Source organism: Coregonus clupeaformis, chromosome 9 (genome assembly GCF_020615455.1).
Source record: "Coregonus clupeaformis isolate EN_2021a chromosome 9, ASM2061545v1, whole genome shotgun sequence".
Lineage (NCBI taxonomy): Eukaryota > Metazoa > Chordata > Actinopteri > Salmoniformes > Salmonidae > Coregonus > Coregonus clupeaformis.
Genome location: NC_059200.1, coordinates 49,077,662 through 49,095,213, shown reverse-complemented (window position 1 = coordinate 49,095,213; position 17,552 = coordinate 49,077,662). Strand labels below are relative to the sequence as shown.

The 17,552-nt window shown below is 43.6% G+C and overlaps 1 protein-coding gene across 1 annotated transcript in view; it reads right to left on the bottom strand.

Annotated features, from left to right (window-relative positions):
• Positions 1-226: 226 nt before the first annotated feature.
• The window catches only part of LOC121574011 (folliculin-interacting protein 1), a 29,417-nt gene continuing 12,091 nt past the window's right edge, over positions 227-17,552 (bottom strand). The window contains 10 exon segments of the mRNA XM_041886517.2: positions 227-2,343; positions 2,590-2,705; positions 2,820-3,020; positions 3,189-3,354; positions 3,557-5,234; positions 5,237-5,257; positions 7,073-7,242; positions 7,745-7,891; positions 11,111-11,196; positions 15,201-15,402. Coding sequence (XP_041742451.2) covers positions 2,265-2,343; positions 2,590-2,705; positions 2,820-3,020; positions 3,189-3,354; positions 3,557-5,234; positions 5,237-5,257; positions 7,073-7,242; positions 7,745-7,891; positions 11,111-11,196; positions 15,201-15,402 — 2,866 coding nt within the window. The 3' untranslated portion in view covers positions 227-2,264.

The following is a 17,552-nucleotide window of genomic DNA, read 5'->3' as shown; positions in this document are numbered from 1 at the left end:
CCCTCAATATAAGTTTACTTATAATATAAAGGTGATTTTGCATACCAGGCTATGATAAAACTCCCAAGGCACTTCCCCAGGTTAAAAGGTAATGCAGTAGCTTACTGTATATGTATGTATGTATGTTTGCTCGCCATTTCCCCTTCATTGGCATAATTTTTACTGAAAGGAAACATGAATTTGAAATGAAAAATGTATACTGTAAGTATTCACTGAGACACTTGCATCTATAACATTGGCATCTTTATTGCACAACATTCCCATAAAATTGGGAAAGGATAATTTAAGGAGAAACAATTCATATTGAAATAAATGGAAATAAACTGAATATGTACAATTTACATTAATCATTACACACCATACTAAATGATTTATTCATATTCGTGTATAAAGAGAAAAGTAGATAAAGTCATACCTTCGAGAAATAATCATGGGTTTTACAAAATGCAATAAGTCGAACATATCCTGCAGTGGCCTAGCATCTTACATGATAAGCATGTCAAAATAATTTTAACCAGCAAACTAAATTCTTCAGAAGCCCCTGATCCATTCGTGCTACATGTCCATTAAAGGTAGACTCAGCGATATGACGTAGATGCAGAAAGTAAACAGCATAGTGGGTCAATTTCCGCAACAACTAAGAGTGTTGAAGGGCTCAACTTCTCAGCTGTTTTGGTGCCATGGTTACCATGCTGTGAACAGCATGAAGCGAACCTGGGCAGATACTGTGTGTGACTGTGTGAGAGCGAAGACTTGCATCTCGCTCATCCCAAAATCTCCGGTGCTGCTCGTGGCAAACTTCATTTCAATGAGACTCCATTGTATGTGATTCTCTCTCCAGACAATGTACTTCAAAATAAAATGCAACATCAATTTCTTGGTTGGTAAAAATATTTGTAAAAAAACAAATCAAATCTGTGGTGTAGATTTGTGGTTTCACCTCTTGCTTTTGTCAAATCAAACGCAGTGTTTTTGTTTTTAGTTAGCCATAATTAAACAGAGTATAGTGTAATGAACTGATACACATATTGCTAACATATATTCCACAAACTCTCCCTTTGTAGCATTCAATACAGCCGTAAACATGGTATAATGGTGGCAAAGCGATAGAAAAGTTTTAAACCGTGAAAATATTTCAGTTTGAAAATATATGTAGATCATTATTTGTTTAGTTTTTTTTTCAAAATACCGCAGTAGAAATGGGCTCTCATTGTACTCCAAAGAGAAATACAATAGTTTTCCCATTTTCAGAAATTCTATTAACATCCCTTTTTCAATAGAGCACAGCATTGTTTTTTTGAACATTCCTCTGATTAAAAATAACAAAAATAATTCCCTCAGGCATTTCTAGCAGGCAACTATAAAAAGCAGATCTGAGGTAGTGTTGTACCTGTGATAAAGTATGTCAAAGCTACATTAAGCATTTTTCAAACCTCTGTTAATAATTAAAATGACTGTATCGATTACCCAGATATGACCTCTAGGCCTATGTTTATAATTAGTGAAAAGATGTAGTTCATTTTCAAATTAAATCCAATGAATTATGGATCATTGAGAGAGACATTTTAGGGCAAGTACACTTGTAAACAAATACATGAAGAACACAGAAAAACAATTGGCATAAAGTGACAATATTCTCTATGATATTTACTAAAATAAATGCATCCTATCCATCTCCGGAGTCCGTTGCTTCCTATGAACTGGTTGAAGATGATACAGAAAAATAGTACATTAAAATAATCAATTTTAGTATCAATGTCTTTATTATTCATACTCAACAGAAAATGTCTGACGTTGGCTTTCTTGTCCTTTAACAGGGTTAAAAGGGTCTGGATGCAGAGGAGAAAAAAACATTCAAAAAGAAGATAACGAATTAGGGACGCTCCACAGCAGCAGCATGCCTCTCTGGCCTGGAGTTGGCCAGCAGAGCTTCAGCGCTTACTAGCAGAGAGTAGATTGTGGGCTAGACTGCCCCCATGTGGCAGTGTGTTTGTATGCCCAGTGGCAGCAACAGCAGTAGCATAGGTCTCGTATCCATTGAGGTGGCCCTTTGTGTCCCAAATGACACCATATTCCCTACATAGTACACTACTTTTGAATAGGATGCCATTTGGGATGTACACCTTGTCCAGGAGACTGTGCACTGCACTAGCCCTCTCTGAGAGCATCAGCAGAGCGTCAGTGGACAGGGTCAAGCCGACATGTCAGTCCAGGGCAGAGCACAGTATCAGTCATACTCCACCTCTGGGCTTTGGTTCCATCTATTATAGCAGTATCTGGGCCACATAGGGAGAGTGAGTGCTCGCCACGGCTGCCAGCAGTGGAAGGTCACTGGACTCAATACTGAAATAAGAGAGCCATGCTTAGAATATTGTACATCGCTAAGCAACAAGCCATGGGTATATTCTCCTAACTCCGTTACTGTGAATGTTATTCAGATGTAAATAACAAAGTGCAGTATTTTAAGAACAGAAAGAACATTGATTACAATATTTATATTTTTAAATAAATGGCACCTTATTCCCTATATAGGGAATAGGTTCCATTTGGGATGCAATGCCAATGTATAAGAACGGTTTTGCTGCTCACCCCAGGACCATTCCCAGCTCCTTGACGTGGACTCTAGTCTGTCCCTTCAGGTACTCTGCCAGCATTTTACTCTTGAAGTAGATCTCCTGGAGTCGGTCCTCTAGGTGCATTATGCACTGAGGAGAGGAGAGTTATAATCTTATTAGAGGTTTGTGATACCGAGTAGCCAAAGTAGGGATTATTCACACTGCTAATAACTGCATGCTAATTTGGCATTTGTATGAACTTACAAAATTGGGGGAGAGGTTCATTTTGTAGAGCTGGTGGGTGGACTGGAGGAGGCTGGATACGAGGCTGGACACCAGGACCTCCTTCCCCAGTTTGTTGTTGTCCGTGGCTCGTCTCTGGCTGCTGGCTACCTGCACCATCCACTTATCAGTGTCTGCGATAATGCAGACAGCCTCTGCAATGGGCTCATCCAACACTGGATGCTGCAAAAATAATAGGAGAAGACTTTGGGCTCAGAAGGCTGCAGACCAGATACAGGATGTTTTATGTGCCTCAAGCATGACGAGGATTAAGTAAGTTAGACTTTAGGGTCTCACGAAGCCTCACAATCCAGTTGTTTAGTGCTTGAGGTATATATATCAGTCTCTTACCTGTACAGCGTGGGCCAATTCTGACATGAGGCCCTGCCTTAACTTGTCATCGTTGGGCATCCCCTGCAGAACAAAGTCCGGCACATTGGTCGGACAGTACCCTCCGAACAGGGACCTCCCAAAGTTGGCAATGCTCGGTTTGGAGAAATTCTCCACCAGCTTTGACCTGTTGATTTAAAACATGGCATAGACGACATCAGAACATATTCTACCACTTATAACTCACATAGAAGTTGATATGTACGTTGAAAACATAATATGAATGCAAACAGATGTTTTTAATGTTGACATCAATAGCACTGTAAAACTCAGACGTATACTGTATGAAAGTGGCCAAGCCATTGGTTCAGAGGCAGTGTGTATCTCACCCAGGGAAGGGGACCTCCACCTCCTCCTGCCACTCGTCTGGTTCCTGATCCTCTCTGTAGTAGATGTCACTCTCGCTCTGCCTGTGGATGTCCTGCCCTGTGTCTTCGCTCTCGCTGTCCCCCAACGCACTGTCCGAACTCTCGTTCCGGGGGATCTCCCAGTCATTAAGCGGGGCCACCTTCTTTTGTTGGTTCTCTTTGTTGTCCCCTTGGCGGACCGTTACTGAAATCACGATGCCCTTGTCCTGCTCAGCAGAACAACTCCTACAGGAGCCTGCCTCCGACGTGTCCGTGGAGCAACACCTACACCTGGTCTGGACGTCAGCCTCCCCCACACCCACACCCACACCTACCTGTCCCGTACCCTCCTGTCCCTTAGTGCTACTGCTGCTCTGGACTCCCGAAGGGTCCAGCAGCTCTTTCTGGGTTTTGTCCGTGCCGCTCGACAACTCCAGGCGTTTCGCCACGTCGTCTATAGTCCTGGTCTCTACAGGGTTGTCGTCACTGAAGTACTCATTGAACAGCTCCGAGCACTCCTCCTCGCTGACAGGGTTCCACTGGGGCATCTTACTGGAGACGCGCATCAGAGTCTTCTCCCCCCTCCCGTTGGTCCTGGTTTGGTCCGCTGATGTGCCGGTTGTAGACACCACCCGCTGATCACCACCATTACTGCTCCCACTCTGATGCTGCTGCTGCTGTTGTTGATGTTGTTGTTGTAGTAACTGTTGCTGCTGTTGTCGTCGTAGTTTCTGTTGATGTTGTTGTTGTAGTAGCTGTTGTTGCGCTTGATGTAGTAGTTGCTGCTGCCTCTGTTTCTCCTTGATGTACTTCTTGTGCTTCTTAATGTCCTCCTCCACCTTCTTCCTCCTGTTCTCGGTGTCTGACTCTGGGGACTGGGGGTCGCCGATGAGAAACAGCACTTTGGTGGCAGGCTCCTCTCGGTGGTTTGACAGAAAAGGCCCGGGTACAGGTACAGGTATGGTCTTGTCAGGGGGCTTCTTCTCCAGTGGTATCCCTGAGGAGCGGAACACCTTGATGGGCATCTCCTTTGTCACCTCCTCCTGGCTGGCCTTGACCTCCAACTCTGCCTCAGGCTCGGTCTCCAGGCGCACACAGGCTTGCTCCCTGGGGGAGGCTGAGCCCACACGCATCAGTGTCTCCAGCTTGGCCTCCACACAGGCGGTTGGTGACTCCTTGAGCGGCGTGGGCTCACTAACATCCTCCGTGTGGATGATGATGGGCACAGTGTTGGTGTTGTGGCTGGAGGCCTGCAGGACGCTGCTCTTGGAGCCCTGGCTGTTGTTACTACTGTCCCCCTCCTCGTCCTCCTCAGGCCCATTGCCAGCCTCAGAGTCTGTGTAGGTGCTACTCTGCAGGCTGTTGTTGCTGTCTGAGGGGTAGTTGCTGTCCTCTCGGGGCTCGGGACCCTGGCTCAGGTAGTCTCCACTAGGTTTGTGCATGGTGACCAGCACATAGTCGGACTCCTCCACCTCCCCACGCCGCAACGAGGTGGTGATGAGGGAGCCGGGGATGACGATGGCTTCGTCTTCAGCGCTGTCAAGCATGTGGGTCTCCAGCAGCTCCGAGCAGCGGATGAAGTAGGTGAGCACGTAGAGGAGTCTCTGGACTAGCTCCTGTCTCCGACCCACCACAACCGTCCTGGACAGACGCACCGGGAGCCGATGGCCCCGTACAAGTCACCTACAGGCACAAAACAAACAACACCACAGTTAACGACAGTTAATCCCAATTAACTACACAACTTTGTTACATACGGTACCAGTCAAAAGTTTGGACACACCTACTCATTCCAGGGTTTTTCTTAAATTTGTAGAATAATAATATATTTGAAATTCTTCAAAGTAGCCACCCTTTGCCTTGATGACAGCTTTGCATACACTTGGCATTCTCTCAACCAGCTTCATGAGGTAGTCACCTGGAATGCATTTCAATTAACAGGTGTGCCTTGTTAAAAGTTAATTTGTGGAATTTCTTAATGGTGTTTGAGCCAATCAGTTGTGTTGTATAGAAGATAGCCCTATTTGGTAAAAGACCAAGTCCATATTATGGCAAGAACAGCTCAAATAAGCAAAGAGAAACGACAGTCCATCATTACTTTAAGACATGAAGGTCAGTCAATACGGAAAATGTCAAGAACTTTGAAAGTTTCTTCAAGTGCAGTCGCAAAAACCATCAAGCGCTATGATGAAATTGGCTATCATGAGGACCGCCACAGGAAAGGAAGACCCAGAGTTACCTCTGCTGCAGAGGATAAGTTCATTAGAGTTACCAGCCTCAGATTGCAGCCCAAATAAATGCTTCACAGAGTTCAAGTAACAGACGCATCTCAACATCAACTGTTCAGAGGGGACTGTGTGAATCAGGCCTTCATGGTCGAATTGCTGCAAAGAAACCACTACTAAAGGACAATAAGAAGAGACGACTTGCTTGGGCCAAGAAACATGAGGAATTGACATTAGACCGGTGAAAATGTTCCTTTGGTCTGGAGTCCAAATTTGAGATTTTTGGTTCCAACCGCCATGTCTTTGTGAGACGCAGAGTAGGTGAACGGATGATCTCCGCATGCGTGGTTCCCACTGTGAAGCATGGAGGAGGAGATGTGATGGTGTGGAGGTGCTTTGCTGTTGACACTGATTTATTTAGAATTCAAGGCACACTTAACCAGCATGGCTACCACAGCATTATGCAGTGATACGCCATCCCATCTGGTTTGGGCTTAGTGGGACTATCATTTGTTTTTCAACAGGACAATGACCCAACACACATCCAGGCTGTGTAAGGGCTATTTGACCAAGAAGCAGAGTGACTAAGTGCTGCATCAGATGACCTGGCCAATTGAGATGGTTTGGGATGAGTTGGACCGCAGAGTGAAGGAAAAGCAGCCAACAAGTGTTAGAAAAACATTCCAGGTGAAGCTGGTTGAGAGAATGCCAAGAGTGTGCAAAGCTGAAATCAAGGCAAAGGTTGGCTATTTGAAGAATCTCAAATATAAAATATATTTTGATATGTTTAGCACTTTTTTGGTTACTACATGATTCCATATGTGTTATTTTATAGTTTTGATGTCTTCACTATTATTCTACAATGTAGCTACAATTAAAATATGAAAATGTGGTCAAAAGTGTATAACTTTTACATTTGTGAGAGTGAGGGAATCAGTGCTCTGTGTTGCGTTTGATCCTTTTCAGCCACTAGTTGGAGTTGTACACTAAAGTTGCCTGTGCTAAAATGAAGCCCACTATTTGGTATTTACAGCTAGTCACTGCTAAGTATAGGATCGTCTTTTAATAGTCGACTATACAGAGATATTTCTGGCCATGTTATTTAACATGAAGTGAGTGATGATGACTTTCATACCATCTGACAGCTTGAAAAATCAAACCTGACAAACATGCATGCCATGTTGGGATGGAATTTAAGGATTGTGAGCACTGGCCAGCTGACCTAGTAGACTGCGACTTCTACTAACCCAGGTAAGATTCGATCTGTCCTTACCGAGCTGGGCCCACAGAGGGTTGTAGGGGTGGGTCTTGGCCAGCATGTCCACGCTCTGAGAGGAGTGTTTCTCCAGAAAGATCTTGATGGGCGGCTGTCCGTTGGGCATGACGGTGGGCACCCAGGCCAGGTGGTTGGTGAGGATGGCTGTGAGGAGGGCAGGGAGGAACCTGGGAGAAGAGGATGAGAGAGTGGTCATGCGCCTGCTCTCCACATACTGGTTGTGTCCCAAAGTGACAACTTTTTCCATATTTAGTGCACTACTTTTGACCAGGGCTCTGGTCAAAAGTAGTGCACTACATAGGGAATAAGGTTCCATTTTGGACGCATAAACTGTCTACTGCTTCCACTCTCTGTCTGACTCATTTCTCTCAATCTCCACCAACACCACAGCCTCGTGTTCTGCTGCTTCCCTCTTCTCTAACTCATGATCATTCAAAGATACATCATAGTGGTCACAGGTCAGTCTAAATCACGTGGCAGTAGACTACTGCATAGTAGACTACTGCATACTAATGCAGTGAGTGGAACATTGGCGAAGTTCAGCTTGGTTTTGTAACCTCTACAAAAACAAGCTAAAGATTGGCAGGGATTCCTGACTTTTCAGCTCATTCACTATTGCACACACACAGCACTCACAGACAGAGAAACAGACAGACAGGAGCACTCAACTGGTTTTTTGAAGCCTGCTCCATGAGCAGGGAGAGCTCCCTCATGAACTGTCCACAGAGCTGGTTCTTCTCAGGGGCTCCAGACATCATGGTGAGCCAAACGGGCTCGGCCACGCGGGGCATGGTGTAAAGGTTGACGATGGTCGTCCTGGAGAGGGGGAGGGAGAAACACAAGCCATCATTGTCTCGGGGTGAACAAGAGGGTCACAGTTCTCAGTCCAGGCCCTGCTTACAAGGGAGACCCTCTCTCTGAGGCAATTCAGCGTCTGGAAATTCCACAGCGGGAAGCAGTCCAGAGTTTTCCACAGAACTGAGGCATCTCTGAGGATGGAGGAACGTGCGGTATTATAGTTTTAGAGCCCAGATGTTTGCTGATAAGTGAGGAAAACAAGTAGTGTAACTATCGAACAAGAGCTATAGGTTATAGGAAGGAGATGACAGTTAGTGAGGAGATAGATGATTTGTGGTCTTTCCCTGAATGGAATTCACAGAAACTAAAGATAAACACAAATATACCGACTTGAACCCAGGGCTCAAGTTGCCTGAGGCATATCGCGTCTCCTTTTACAACAGCAGTGTTGTTTACATCAGATTTTGGTTTGAACTGACTGGGCTAATTTTGACACACTGCTAGGAAATATGCAGACCGCCTAACTAATATCCCTTCAACCCCACTCTCCCCTCCTCATGTTATTATTCAACAAACACATACATCCAAAACCTTTAGGTAAAGTTCATCACAGCAACAATTATGACATAAGCTATTAAAAGCCCCTGGCGTGGCATGGCGTGGGTAGTGACGCGGGGAAGCCAGCCCACGGTCTAGACTTACATCCCTTCTGACCAGCTGTTCAGGTGAACTTTAAGGCAGCGACGGACGTGAAGGTACGTCAAGTCCACTGGACATTTATAAAACCGACTGAGTCTTAGTTTAGACTTCATTCATTCCCTGTGACCTCAATACCAATGTTGTGCAGGCAGAGCATTTTAAGTCAGTCAACGAACGAAGAGACTCGAGCTGTTTTCATCATATCCCAATCTGACAAGATATCCAATCAGCATAGTATGTGTGCGTGATTCCATCTTAGTAACACTCTGCAGTGCCTCCGTGGGTATGTGTGTGTATTATACCAAACTGCGTCAATTTACACCTGACTTCGTCATCAAGCGGCATTTCTTCTGTTTTGAGCAATTATGTTTCCATGACCTCAGTGACCAATGGTCAAACACAAATATAAATCGGGCGACTATATTGGCCTTCCTGCTGATGGCACTGACATATTATTTACTCTTCTGGTAGCCCGGACACTGTCTGAAGGAGATAGTGTTTCCTCAGCGAGGGGGATTGGGTTGCCGTGGCACAGCGCCAGCAGGCATATGACTGCAGCAACGGGAAGCCTTCACACACGCTGCCCAACACATCTCTCCCTCCCCTCCCACCGCATCAGTGGCTCTGCAGCATGGGATTTCCCAGCATACACTGGGAGCAGCAGGGGTGTAGCTGGCCTGTCGTCACCGTGTGCGAGTGTGAACAGGACAGGTAGGGACTACATGCTCCCTCTCTGCTTACAGTGCAGATTATTAATGAGCTTATTTTGGCTGGGCTTGTGAGAACACCGTGTGTGGACACTGGCCACTGTTAGGAAGGTCACACTACATCACACTAACTTAACCTAAGGTGTGGATTAATGAGCTACTGCTCGCTGACATTTTGATATACACTACCAGTCAAAAGTTTGGACACACCTACTCATTCAAGGGTTTTTCTTTATTTTTACTATTTCTTACATTGTAGAATAATAGTGAAGAAATAACACATATGGAATCATGTAGTAACCAAAAAAAGTATTAGACAAATCAAAATATATCTTATATTTGAGATTCTTCAAATAGCCACCCTTTGCCTTGATGACAGCTTTGCACACTCTTGGCATTCTCTCAACCAGCTTCATGAGGTAGTCACCTGGAATGCATTTCAATTGACAAGTGTGCCTTCTTAAAAGTTAATTTGTGGAATTTATTTCCTTCTTAATGCACAAGTCCATATTATGGCAAGAACAGCTCAAATAAGCAAAGAGAAACGGCAGTCCATCATTACTTTAAGACATGAAGGTCAGTCAATACGGAACATTTCAAGAACTTTGAACGTTTCTTCAAGTGCAGTCGCAAAAACCATCAAGCGCTATGATGAAACTGGCTCTCATGAGGACCGCCACAGGAATGGAAGAGCCAGAGTTACCTCTGCTGCAGAGGATAAGTTCATTAGAGTTACCAGCCTCAGAAATTGCAGCCCAAATAAATGCTTCACAGAGTTCAAGTAACAGACACATCTCAACATCAACTGTTCAGAGGAGACTGTGTGAATCAGGCCTTCATGGTCGAATTGCTGCACAGAAACAACTACTAAAGGACACCAATAAGAAGAAGAGACTTGCTTGGGCCAAGAAACATGAGCAATGGACATTAGACCGGTGGAAATGTGTCCTTTGGTCTGGAGTTCAAATTGGAGATGTTTGGTTCCAACCACTGTGTCTTTGTGAGACGCAGTGTGGGTGAACGGATGATCTCCGCATGTGTATTCCCCACCGTAAAGCATGGAGGAGGTGGTGTTATGATGTGAGGGTGCTTTGCTGGTGACACACCGTCTGTGATTTATTTAGAATTCAAGGCACACTTAACCAGCATGGCTAACAAAACATTCTGCAGCGATACGCCATCCCATCTGGTTTGGGCTTAGTGGGACTATCATTTGTTTTTCAACAGGACAATGACCCAAAACACAACTCCAGGCTGTGTAAGGGCTATTTTACCAAGAAGGAGAGTGATGAAGTGCTGCATCAGATGACCTGGCCTCCACAATCCCCTGACCTCAAACCAATTGAGATGGTTTGGGATGAATCGGACGGCAGAGTGAAGGAAAAGCAGCTAACAAGTGCTCAGCATATGTGGGAACTCCTTCAAGACTGTGGGAAAAGCATTCCAGGTGAAGCTGGTTGAAAGAATGCCAAGAGTGTGCAAAGCTGTCATCAAGGCAAAGGGTGGCTATTTGAAGACTCTCAAATATAAAATATATTTTGTTTTGTTTTAAAAAAATGTGGTTACTACATGATTCCATATGTGTTATTTCATAGTTTTGATGTGTTCACTATTATTCTACAATGTAAAAAAATAGTACAAATAAAGAAAAACCCTTGAATGAGTAGGTGTGTCCAAACTTCTGACTGGTACTGTATGTTACATAAAAGGAAATATACAGAGTCGCTATGGCAACAAACTATCCCTACACCTGTCCTCCCTCCCCTCCTGCTTCATTGTCAGTGTGGTTTGCCTCAGTCTCAGTAAACACATGAAAGTAAGAGTAACTCACCTAAATTCATTGAGGCCATCCACCATGCGGCTGTAAGCCAAAGCCCTCTGACAGGCATCAGCTGATCGCCGGCTCATTTTCATGGCCTTGTAAATGAGAATAGAGGCATGTTAAGAGGCATGTACTTAGAGGAGGGGGAGAAGAGGGGTGGGGGAGTAGCGAGAGAGACTACACACACTGACAAGAACAGAGACCTGATACAGTGCCTTCAGAAAGTATTCACACCCCTTGACTTTTTCCACATTTTGTTGTGGTATTAAAATTGATTTACTTGTCATTTTTCGTCAACGATCAACAAAAAATACTCTAACGTCAAAGTGGAAGAACAATTCTAACATTTGTAAAACTTTTATGAAAAATAAAGCACTAATACAGTTGAAGTCGGAAGTTTACATACAGTGGGGAAAAAAAGTATTTAGTCAGCCCCCAATTGTGCAAGTTCTCCCACTTAAAAAGATGAGAGAGGCCTGTAATTTTCATCATAGGTACACGTCAACTATGACAGACAAATTGAGAAAAGAAATTCCAGAAAATCACATTGTAGGATTTTTTATGAATTTATTTGCAAATTATAGTGGAAAATAAGTATTTGGTCACCTACAAACAAGCAAGATTTCTGGCTCTCACAGACCTGTAACTTCTTCGTTAAGAGGCTCCTCTGTCCTCCACTTGTTACCTGTATTAATGACACCTGTTTGAACTTGTTATCAGTATAAAAGACACCTGTCCACAACCTCAAACAGTCACACTCCAAACTCCACTATGGCCAAGACCAAAGAGCTGTCAAAGGACACCAGAAACAAAATTGTAGACCTGCACCAGGCTGGGAAGACTGAATCTGCAATAGATAAGCAGCTTGGTTTGAAGAAATCAACTGTGGGAGCAATTATTAGGAAATGCAAGACATACAAGACCACTGATAATCTCCCTCGATCTGGGGCTCCACGCAAGATCTCACCCCGTGGGGTCAAAATGATCACAAGAACGGTGAGCAAAAATCTGAAGATGAAACGTGGCTGGGTCTTTCAGCATGACAATGATCCCAAACACACCGCCCGGGTAACGAAGGAGTGGCTTCGTAAGAAGCATTTCAAGATCCTGGAGTGGCCTAGCCAGTCTCCAGATCTCAACCCCATAGAAAATCTTTGGAGGGAGTTGAAAGTCCGTGTTGCCCAGCGACAGCCCCAAAACATCACTGCTCTAGAGGAGATCTGCATGGAGGAATGGGCCAAAATACCAGCAACAGTGTGTGAAAACCTTGTGAAGACTTACAGAAAACGTTTGACCTGTGTCATTGCCAACAAAGGGTATATAACAAAGTATTGAGAAACTTTTGTTATTGACCAAATACTTATTTTCCACCATAATTTGCAAATAAATTCATAAAAAATCCTACAATGTGATTTTCCGGATTTTTTCTCTCTCATTTTGTCTGTCATAGTTGACGTGTACCTATGATGAAAATTACAGGCCTCTCTCATCTTTTTAAGTGGGAGAACTTGCACAATTGGTGGCTGACTAAATACTTTTTTTCCCCACTGTACACCTTAGCCAAGTACATTTAAACTTCCTGATATTTAATCCTAGTAAAAACTCCCTGTCTTAGGTCAGTTAGGATCACCACTTTATTTTAAGAATGTGAAATGTCAGAATAATAGAGAGTATTATTTATTTCAGCTTTTATTTATTTCATCACATTCCCAGTGGGTCAGAAGTTTACATACACTCAATTAGTATTTGGTAGCATTGCCTTTAAATTGTTTAACTTGGGTCAAACGTTTCGGGTAGCCTTCCACAAGCTTCCCACAATAAGTTGGGTGAATTTTGGCCCATTCCTCCTGACAGAGCTGGTGTAACTGAGTCAGGTTTGTAGGCCTCCTTGCTCGCACACGCCTTTTCAGTTCTGCCCACAAATGTTCTATAGGATTGAGGTCAGGGCTTTGTGATGGCCACTCCAATACCTTGACTTTGTTGTCCTTAAGCCATTTTGCCACAACTTTGGAAGTATGCTTGGGGTCATTGTTCATTTGGAAGACCCATTTGCGACCAAGCTTTAACTTCCTGACTGATGTCTTGAGATGTTGCTTCAATATATCCACATCCTTTTCCTTCCTCATGATGCCATCTATTTTGTGAAGTGCACCAGTCCCTCCTGCAGCAAAGCACCCCCACAGCATGATACTGCCACCCCCGTGCTTCACGGTTGGGATGGTGTTCTTCGGCTTGCAAGCCTTCCCCTTTTTCCTCCAAACATAACGATGGTCATTATGGCCAAACAGTTCTAATTTTGTTTCATCAGACCAGAGGACATTTCTCCAAAAAGTAGTGCAGTGCAGTTGCAAACCGTAGTCTGGCTTTTTTATGGCGGTTTTGGAGCAGTGGCTTCTTCCTTGCTGAGCGGCCTTTCAGGTTATGTCGATATAGGACTCGTTTTACTGTGGATATAGATACTTGTGTACCGGTTTCCTCCAGCATCTTCACAAGGTCCTTTGCTGTTGTTCTGGGATTGATTTGCACTTTTCGCACCAAAGTACCACCAAAGCGATTATAGCTGTGACTCTTTCTGGGTAAGTCTCGAAGAGCTTTCCACACCTGGATTGTGTAACATTTGCCCATTATTCTTTAAAAAATGATTCAACCTCTATCAAATTGGTTGTTGATCATTGATAGACAACCATTTTCAGGTTTTGCCATAGATTTTCAAGCAGATTTAGGTGAAAACTGTCTTCTTGGTAAGCAACTCCAGTGTAGATTTGGCCTTGTGTTTTAGGTTATTGTCCTGCTGAAAGGTGAATTCATCTCCTAGTGTCTGATGGAAAGCAGACTGAACCAGGTTTTCCTCTAGGACTATACTTGTGCTTAGCTTCATTCCATTTAATTTTATCCTGAAAAACTCTGCAGTCCTTAACGATTACAAGCATACCCATAACATGATGCAGCCACCACATGCTTGAAAATATGGAGAGTGGTACTCAGTAACGTGTTGTATTGGATTTGCCCCAAACATAACACTTCGTATTCAGGAAAAAAAGTTATTTTCTTTGCTACATTTTTTGCAGTATTACTTTAGTGCCTTGTTGCAAACAGGATGCATGTTTTGGAGTATTCTTTTTTCTGTAGAGGCTTCCTTCTTCTCACTCTGTCAGTAGGTTAGTATTGTGGAGTAACTACAATGTTGTTGATCCATCCTCAGTTTTCTCCTATCACAGCCAATAAACAAACTGTTTTAAAGTCATCATTAACCTCATGGTGAAATCCCTCAGCGGTTTCCTTCATCTCCGGCAACTGAGTTAGGAAGGACAGTATTAATACACCATCCAAAGTGTCATTAATAATTTCACTAGTCTCAAAGGGATATTCAGTCTTTTTTTTTTTTTACCCATCTGCCCTTCTTTGCAAGGCATTGGAAAACCTCCCCTGGTCTTTGTGGTTGAATCTGTGTTTGAAATCCACTGCTCGACTGAGGGACCTTAGAGATAATTGTATATGTGGGGTACAGAGATGAGGTATTCATTCAAAATTCATGTTAAACACTATTATTGCACACAGAGTCAGTCCATGCAACTTATTATGTGACTTGTTAAACAAATGTTAGGCTTGTCATAACAAAGGGGCTGAATACTTATTAACTCAAGACATTTGAGCTTTTCATTTTTAATAATTTGTCAAAATTTCAAAAAACATAATTCCACTTTGACATTATGGGGTATTGTGTATAGGCCAGTGAGAAAAACTCTCACTTTAATCCATTTTAAAGTCAGGCTGTAACACAACAAAATGTGGAAAAAGTCAAGGGGTGTGAATACTTTCTGAAAGCACTGTAAATAATACATACAGCCACAAAAAAAATACATGGCGCTGACAGATCTAACACAGAAGTCGAGATTTAACACAAGATGGTTTTTACTTTTCCATTTTAGGCCCACATACATTGTATATGTTTAACACACTGTGCAAGTCTGATTGAATGCTTCCCCCCTCTCCATTCCCTACATATTATTTTGTATATCTAACATCTCTGTCTCTGTTAAATACACCAGGGAGACTTTTCCACACACCGACAACAATATCTATGTGAGCAGCTCCTCACCTGTTCGATGGCACTTTTGAGTTTGTTCATGTGGCTCTCGAAGAGGGGGAAGTGGGAGAAGAAGAAGTCCTGGAACTTGCTGTTCTCCTCCTCATCCTGGGAGAGGAGGAAAATGACGCCAATGGCTATCTTCTTCTTCCTCGCCACGCCCAGGCTAGGACCGCCGCTCTCATCCGACATGTTGAAGCTCTCCTCCACAGACCTGGGGCAGGGGGGGAAACCATAAACATAAATTCTATGGGGGACACAGAGACATCGTGACTATGAAGTGAACGCCAGGATTATTAACAGGCAAAAGTCAAAGGAGAGAGTTAAATGATGCCTTATGATGGTATAAGATCTCAACCTGGAAAAAGTGGAGAACCATAGACAATAGTTATATACAGTGGGGAGAACAAGTATTTGATACACTGCCGATTTTGCAGGTTTTCCTACTTACAAAGCATGTAGAGGTCTGTAATTTTTATCATAGGTACACTTCAACTGTGAGAGACATAATCTAAAACGAAAATCCAGAACATCACATTGTATGATTTTTAAGTAATTCATTTGCATTTTATTGCATGACATAAGTATTTGATACATCAGAAAAGTAGAACTTAATATTTGGTACAGCAACCTTTGTTTGCAATTACAGAGATCATATGTTTCCTGTAGGTCTTGACCAGGTTTGCACACACTGCAGCAGGGATTTTGGCCCACTCCTCCATACAGACCTTCTCCAGATCCTTCAGGTTTCAGGGCTGTCGCTGGGCAATATGGACTTTCAGCTCCCTCCAAAGATTTTCTATTGGGTTCAGGTCTGGAGACTGGCTAGGCCACTCCAGGACCTTAAGATGCTTCTTACTGAGCCACTCCTTAGTTGCCCTGGCTGTGTGTTTCGGGTCGTTGTCATGCTGGAAGACCCAGCCACGACCCATCTTCAATGCTCTTACTGAGGGAAGGAGGTTGTTGGCCAAGATCTCGCGATACATGGCCCCATCCATCCTCCCCTCAATACGGTGCAGTCATCCTGTCCCCTTTGCAGAAAAGCATCCCCAAAGAATGATGTTTCCACCTCCATGCTTCACAGTTGGGATGGTGTTCTTGGGGTTGTACTCATCCTTCTTCTTCCTCCAAACACAGCGAGTGGAGTTTAGACCAAAAAGCTCTATTTTTGTCTCATCAGACCACATTACCTTCTCCCACTCCTCCTCTGGATCATCCAGATGGTCATTGGAAAACTTCAGACGGGCCTGGACATGTGCTGGCTTGAGCAGGGGGACCTTGCGTGCGCTGCAGGATTTTAATCCATGACGGCGTAGTGTGTTACTAATGGTTTTCTTTGAGACTGTGGTCCCAGCTCTCTTCAGGTCATTGACCAGGTCCTGCCGTGTAGTTCTGGGCTGATCCCTCACCTTCCTCATGATCATTGATGCCCCACGAGGTGAGATCTTGCATGGAGCCCCAGACCGAGGCGATTGACCCTCATCTTGAACTTCTTCCATTTTCTAATAATTGCGCCAACAGTTGTTGCCTTCTCACCAAGCTGCTTGCCTATTGTCCTGTAGCCCATCCCAGCCTTGTGCAGGTCTACAATTTTATCCGTGATGTCCTTACACAGCTCTCTGGTCTTGGCCATTGTGGAGAGGTTGGAGTCTGTTTGATTGAGTGTGTGGACAGGTGTCTTTTATACAGGTAACGAGTTCAAACAGGTGCAGTTAATACAGGTAATGAGTGGAGAACAGGAGGGCTTCTTAATGAAAAAAACGAACAGGTCTGTGAGAGCCGGAATTCTTACTGGTTGGTAGGTGATCAAATACTTATGTCATGCAATAAAATGCAAATTAATTACTTAAAAATCATACAATGTGATTTTCTGGATTTTTGTTTTAGATTCCATCTCTCACAGTTGAAGTGTACTACCTATGAAACAAATTACAGACCTCTACATGCTTTGTAAGTAGGAAAACCTGCAAAATCGGCAATGTATCAAATACTTGTTCTCCCCACTGTACATATATATCTCTATGGAGAAACACATAAAATCAGGATAGATAGAGCACCAAGAGTAGTTGATAGTCTTCAACAGGGAAAACTCCCATAATAAACAATAAGGTAATGACAAGCCATCTTATAGGTAGCAACAAGCCATCGCTCTTATAGATGGCAATGATGGTGTAAGTAGCCTATAACCAGGTGCTGATCCATCTCATGTCTTTGCAGTGTGATTACTCAACATGTTTTTCTGCATCTAAAAGACCCACGTACACAGAGTCAGGGAGCTCTATGGCTCACATACGACTTCTGGGAGCTGGCTGTAGGCTAAGTGTAGTCAAATAACAACTGAAATACCTAAATGTCATTTGTAAC